At 35.6% G+C, this 7380-nt stretch overlaps 1 protein-coding gene across 1 annotated transcript; it reads left to right on the forward strand.

The window, feature by feature from the left end:
• The first annotated feature begins 3695 nt into the window (after positions 1-3695).
• LOC110876673 lies at positions 3696-4241 on the forward strand. The gene has a single exon (XM_022124838.1). The coding sequence runs from the start codon at positions 3696-3698 to the stop codon at positions 4239-4241; it is 546 nt and encodes a 181-aa protein (XP_021980530.1).
• The last annotated feature ends 3139 nt before the right edge of the window (positions 4242-7380 follow it).

Raw genomic sequence — 7380 nt, forward strand, 5'->3', positions numbered from 1 at the left:
TTGTAGGTTTGAATGAGTTTGTTTCAGGCGGCGAACAAATCCTTAACACGCCTCCCATTGATTTTCTTACACGAATCACTAGACAATCTATGCGAAATCAACCCATCTCGATCCAAAATATCCAACACCGTAGTTCGGATTAAGGTTTTAAACGACCCTCCCATTGATTTTCTTGCAGGTTTGAACGAGATCTAAGATTTGGTTTGGATTTGTCAATAGAAGGAGATTCGAAAGTTGAGTAAGTAAACGGCGCTAGAGGATTCAGTAAGTTAGAATTTGGTTGTGTGGATAGCGGTTGTTTCAATGGTGGGTTTGATCTAGGGTTTAAACATCTGGTTCTTGATTTTTCTAAAGAGAGATATGGAATTGAGAGAGAGAGAGAAAAGAGTTGTGTGAGAGAGGAGATTTATAAAGGGGAATGATCAGGTGTGAAAGGACATAAATGCCCTCATGTGGGGTCCACGTGACATCATTTAACGTTTAAAATTAACTTGGTTACTACTAAAGGACGAAAGGTGTACCGAGTTTTCCAAATAAAAGACTGTGACTGTAATTATTGAAGTTAAAGGATATCCATTGCAATCCGATACAAAGATAAAGGACGAAAAGTGTAATTTACCCTATTTATAAAGCTATGACATTTATAACATGTTATGGTGGGGACATGACCTATGAGAAAGTTTGGTTGTAAAAGCGTGCAGCAACAAAACATTCAAAAATGTAATCAGATATTTTGAAGCATTAATGATTAGAAAGTGAACAGCGTGTATCATCATCTTCCCATAAAATCCCATTGCTCTAACCTCTGGATTCTTCTTTTCTCCCCAACAATCTCATCTACTTATTCAAACCTAATATGTATTTGGTTTATATAATTTTAGCAAAGATTAATCAATATAAATTTGCACGATGTCGGCGATATAACAGTGTAAAGTAAAATTTTAGACGTCAATAGTGAATTTATACACGTTTTATTTTTATAGTTCATTTATATTTTTAGTGACAATGACAATAATAGTGATGGATAATAATTTTGATTAGCACATTAAAGGGTTCAAGGTAACTTTCATATCCTTCCGCTTCTAATTCTATATCTTTTAAGCTAATTACTTTGTCATTATCCGTCATTATCATAAAAAATATATATGATGTGTTAATATCATAAAAAATAGATATGAGTGTTAATATTGGTATAACGAGGAAATCCTCATAACTCCTGTGTAACGATTTTATTATTATTATTATTTTTTTTTTTGAAAAATTAACACATATAATATACATGTTTTTAAAGTTTTTGCATCAAAAAATTAAAAAGACGTTGAGCCAATTAAAAAAACACGTTATGCATAATAGTGCATAACACGTCTGTTACATATGTTACACAAAACTGGAAAAAAAATCCTTTTAAACAATCCTCTCGGCGTTTTTTTTTTTTTTTTGATATTTTTTTTGGCTCAAAACGCTTACAACTTGTATACTACGAGTGTTAATTAAAAAAAAAAAGGTTGTTACATAACTGTTTCGAGAGTTTTCTCCCTAACTTGGGTTTCATATATAACATTTCCCTATATTATATATAGTATTAGTATTGGCATGAAACCGAATTTAGGGAGAAACTCCTTAAAACTCCTATATAATTTTTTTTTTTAAATTAACACATGTAATATATTGTTATAAACCAGACATTTTAGGCCCAACTCATTATTTATGGGTTTTAGGGTTTATAGTTATGTTATCTCTATATATTGTAATGCTGAATAGAATGAAGGATTAAAATTCAGTTTGTCACTATTTCTCTTTGGTTTTTATCACGTTATCAACACGACTGCTCTATACTTCTTTGATTGTTGAAGATCCCACATTCTCTAATTTGGTGGTTGGTTGGCTGGTTGCTCTCCTTGACGCCATTTTTTTTTCATCATACGTTCGGTTTTTTTTTTTATTCCAAATTCATCCATTCAGGTATGTAACAGCCTTAAATCTCCTGTTTATTTTATTTGGATGACATACTTGTTTCTTATTAGATAGCATATATTAGTACAGAGCACAATAAAGTGTGTTTTATATCATTTGTTTATACTAAATCATACATAAACACTCTATACATATTGTTACCCTATATGTCCGGTGGTTACTACCACCATATGGTAAACCCTTACCGGAGACCCCTCACCGTTGATCGCCAGAGACACAGCAGTTTTGTTAGCGGAGATAGAGAGGTTGTTTCGGTGTCGCGGAAGAGTGTGGATATTATTCCGGAGAGTCGCCGGAGGTCACGTGCACCGCCGCCGTTGCCGATGTAACCGTCGCCACCTCAGTTCAAACTTCTCCCCATCCTCTTGTTCCTCATCTCCGTCGTATCCGTTCAAAATTTCGCCGTCAAAAACCGCCGCCGCCGGTCAGTGGCTTATTAGAACTTGTAACGTTGATGGAACCACAACCACTTCTTGTTCTTCTATTTCTCAAACGTTGTTGAAGAGAAAGAGACCCACTAGATTTTCGGCAGTAATATGATACCAATTATGAGTTTTTGGTGATGAGAGAGGTGAAGATGAACAATGGTTGGAAATTAATTAGTCTTTCTTTTCTCTCTCTTAATTGCAAAGATAAAAGACATACATAAAAGGCATACAACTGTAGTGGAGAGTTCAAATGAGAAGAATTTTTTTGTAAGAAGAAAAAAGAAGAAGTTTCAACCAATAAGAATGCTTCATTTAATATTTGTATTTAATTTTAATATAAGGGTATATTGGTAAACTTACTAAATCATTAATGTGTATTCTTCTCATTTAATAACTTGTTAAATTAAATTTGTAACTCCTTTTCAAAATATATACTTTTTTCAAATTAAAAAAAAAACAACTTAATTTAAAGTGTAGAATAAATTACTAGTTGTGTAGGATAAATCACGAATTGTGTATGATATATTTCGAGGTGTGTAGGATAAATTTCGACTGTGTAGGATAAAATTCTATAATATGTAGGGTATATGTAGGAAAATTTTGATATGTGTAGGTTTTGTAGATTATATGTACGATAATTAATAAATAGTTGACTAATTAATTAAAGAGAGAAAAATTAATGATATGAGTTATAAATGAAATAACATTTTACTAATATGTTCTTTCTTCTTTTTTTTCTTATATTAAATTTCTTCTCAAATTCTACAACTGTATAATATTATATAAATAATTCTATATTTGATATCATCATATGTATAAATGATACATACAGAAAGATATTATTGAATAATTTATAGTATAAAATGCCATGGACATTTTCATAGTAAGTTATGAACGGTCAACTATTGAAATGGGCGAACATCAATACCAAATTTGACCAAATATTTCTCCACTTAGGCTAGTCGGTCTGGGGTGCGGCCCAACCTAATGTTTTTTCGGTTCCGGGATATTATCCAACGCTAGAACCAAACCAATTCTCGCAATATTCTGTTTAAACCAAGGCCCGTATTTTGGTTGTTTTTTATAGGTAATAACCAATCGGGTGAGGGGTTTTGGTCCAAGGTATTGGCCAAGTTTCTCGCCTTGATGGACCAAGGCCCGTATCGAGATCTCGACTCGGTTTCCTCAAAGTGGCGGAAATTGAACTCGTCCATCAATAGGTTTTGCGAGGAATATAACAAATTATATACAAGTGACCGTCGTAGCGGGTGGAACGACGAGGATGTGTTCAAAATGGCATTGGAAAAGTATAAGGAAAAGAATGGTTCCAACTTTCCTGACGTTCGCGCGTGGATGGTTGTAAAAGACGAACCAAAATATAGGCCTATTCCCAACGAGGTGGCGATGGCGAAACGCCAAAAAACATCGGAAACGGGTAGTTTTAGCGCCGGTGGATTGGACGCGAGTTGTCACATAAACTTAAATGATGACGCCGACTATGACGAAGACGAGTATAACGTACGTGAACCGGAGCGTCCACCGGGCCGAGACAAAACAAAGAAGGAGCGGGCCAAGGGAAAAGAAAAGGAAAAGGTGGACCCGAACATGGTTGAGTTTATGGAACACCTAAAAATGTACAACGACGTCACGGCCCAAAAGACGAAGGCGAAGGAGCGGGGCATCGAAGAAAAAAGTCGTGCATCGGAAGAAAAGTTAAAAGAGAAGGTCCGATTGGCGAATGAGAAAATCCGAATTTCCGATGAAAAAATTCGGCTCAAGGAATGGGAAATAATGACGATGAATGTCGAGGACGAACCCAACCGAAACGTTCGATGTTGAAAAAATTACAACACGACATCATGAAAAAACATCAAATTATTTAACTCTATGTTTATTTTTATTAAGTCTTTGTTTTTTTTTTTTTAAGTTTATGTTTTTTTTATATTTATGTAATGTGGGTTTAATATTAATGAAAATATTTTGTTAGTATATTTGTTAAATGTTAAAAAAATAGAATACTAAAAAAAATAAAAAAAACATAAAAAGTGGTGGAGGACTATGACTAGGACCATCCTACCATGCCCTCTAGTTTTGGAGGATGGACCATCTTAGAGAGGAATGTGACGTGGCGCCTACGTGGCGGATCATCCTCCAAGGATGGTCCATCACCATACCTTGTAGTGTTAAAAAAAAAACGTCGATACATAATTTTATTCAAGATGTGTTATTGGTACAGATGATATTAATATACGCTTCCTTGTGTGCATAATTAATACGATCTTTAAATGGGATACAACTTTAACCCAAAAAAGAAAATTTAATTAAGTGAGAATATTTTTTTTAAAGATAATATTAATATACTATTATGTTTGAGAATAATATTATATTCATATACAAAATTGTTCTGCGTTACATCTGTATTATATCAAAACTGTTATGTGAATATTAATATATTAATAATTATTATATAACAATGGCCCAACATATAGAACCCGAAGTTCTACCTTTAGAGAACCTGAAGTTCTCCTACAATGAATATATTTTATATTGCGGCTCAATTTTAAATCCTTGATTTTTTTTTCATTTGTGGATAAAACATCGAATTTATCAAAGCTTGAATTCACCGCACTTGACATCTCGGGTAACAACTACCTCCCATGGATTCTTGATTCTAAAATTCATTTGACGGCAAATAATTTGGGGGAGACAATTAATGTTGATAATCAGACCTCACATCAAGATAAAGCGAAAGTTATGATATTTTTCCGCCATCATCTTCACGAAAATCTAAAGCGAGAATATCTAACCGTTGAAGACCCTATTGAATTATGGACAAACATCAAAGAACGTTTTGACCACCAGAAGTTGGTCTTACTCCCCAAAGCCCGCTATGAATGGCTTCATTTACGACTACAAGATTTTAAGACCGTCAGTGAGTATAATTCTGCCCTGTTCCGCATTACCTCTGAACTTAAATTATGTGGTGAGAAAAAATAACCGATGAAGACACACTTGAAAAAATTTTCTCAACGTTCGATGCCTCAAATATGCTCCTGTCGCAGCAATATAGGGAACGCCAATTTACTAAATATTCCGAACTGATATCATGTCTTCTGGTCGTGGAGCAAAACAACAAGCTCCTACTACAAAACCGTCAATCGCGACCCGCCGGTGCAAGCCTATTCCCTGAAGCAAATGTGGCCAATTCTCAAAGCGGACGAGGTAGAGGTAGAGGCCGCGACCCCAGCAGAGTTCGTGGTCGAGGACGGGGATATACATGGCATCCAGAGTCTCAGAACACTAAAAAATAGCGGTGGTGAATCGAGTCGACATAATACGGGGCGACCTTCAAAAGGGAAAAGTAGCGGGAACCAAAGCAACATTTGTTATTAATGTGGGATGTCAAATCATTGGTCCCGCACATGTCGCACCCCTAAATACCTCATTGAGGCATATCAACGCATTTGTTATAAACTCTTGCAATGTTTCATCTTACTTCTTTGAATTAACTTTTATTTATTTTTAGTTCCTGAAGAAATATGCATGCTAGCTCCAGTAGAGCTATTATTGGTGATGAATGTCTGGTAGATAGCGGTAGTACTAACACTATTCTCAAAGATATGAAATTTTTCTCTAAGTTGTCTCTGGCAGAGACACCGATTGGTACTATATCTGGTGTCAGTAACCTTATCGAAGGCTCCGGCAGAGCACACATAACATTATCTTCGGGTACCAAATTAACTATTGATAATGCATTATATTCTAGTAAATCCAGAAGAAATTTACTTAGCTTTAAAGATATTCGAAAAAAATGGTTACCACCTAAAAACAATATCTGAAAATAATATTGAATATCTTCAAATTACTTCCAACAAAAATGGCAAAGATACACTTGTTGAACAATTAGAAGCCTTATCCTCTGGATTATATTGTAATAATATCAATCCTATCGAATCATACATGGTGAGTAACCAAAAGCTGTTAGATAAAGTCACATTCAATATATGGCATGACCGTCTAGGTCACCCTGGTAGCATAATGATGAGACGAATAATCAAAAGTGCAACCGGGCACCCTCTCAAAAACTTAAAAGTTGCCCTCACAAAGTAAATTGATACATGAAACCCCATCATTTTTAGAAAGAATCCAAGGGGATATTTGTGGGCCTATTCATCCTCCGTGTGGACCATTCCGCTATTTCTTGGTCTTAATTAACGCATCCTCAAGGTGGTCACACGTGAGCCTTTTAGCTACTCGAAATGTAGCATTTGCCCGACTAAATTACCATCTTCTGCATGGGGTTATGCTATTTTGCATGCCGTTGCACTGATTAGATTGAGACCAACTGCTGATCATGAATACTCCCCATTGCAATTGGTCTCCGGACGAGAACCAAGTTTGTCCCACCTTAGAATTTTTGGTTGTGCGGTATATGTACCAATACCGCCACCACAACATACTACAATGGGACCCCAAAGAAGACTGGGTATCTATACTTGTTTTAACTCCCCGTCCATAATTAAATATTTAGAACCAATGACGGGAGACATGTTTACAGCACGGTATGCTGACTGTCATTTTTGATGAAACAATGTTCCCAGTCTTAGGGGGAGATAAGGACAAAGAAAGACTGGTAACACAAGAAATAACGTGGAATGCATCATCGCTATCAAATCTCGACCCCCGAAGTGGCCAATGTGAATATGAAGTCCAAAAGATTATACATTTGCAAAGAATAGCGAATGAATTACCAAATGCGTTCACAGACACTAATAGAGTGAAAAAGTCACATGTACGAGCATCAAATGCACCTGCTCGAATTGAAGTAATCCCAGAAGTGATTACTATACAATGAAAGCGTGGGAGACCAATCGGTTCCAAAGACAAAAACCCATGGAAACGAAAAGAGCAAAGTAACGCAGTTGGTGAAAACTCACAAAAGATTATAAGTGAAACCCCGGTAGAGGTAAATGTCCCA

Source organism: Helianthus annuus, chromosome 9 (genome assembly GCF_002127325.2).
Source record: "Helianthus annuus cultivar XRQ/B chromosome 9, HanXRQr2.0-SUNRISE, whole genome shotgun sequence".
NCBI lineage: Eukaryota > Viridiplantae > Streptophyta > Magnoliopsida > Asterales > Asteraceae > Helianthus > Helianthus annuus.

Coding starts and splice junctions, on each gene's coding strand:
- LOC110876673 (XM_022124838.1), top strand. CDS start 3,696: ATGGCATTGGAAAAGTATAAGGAAAAGAATGGTTCCAACTTTCCTGAC.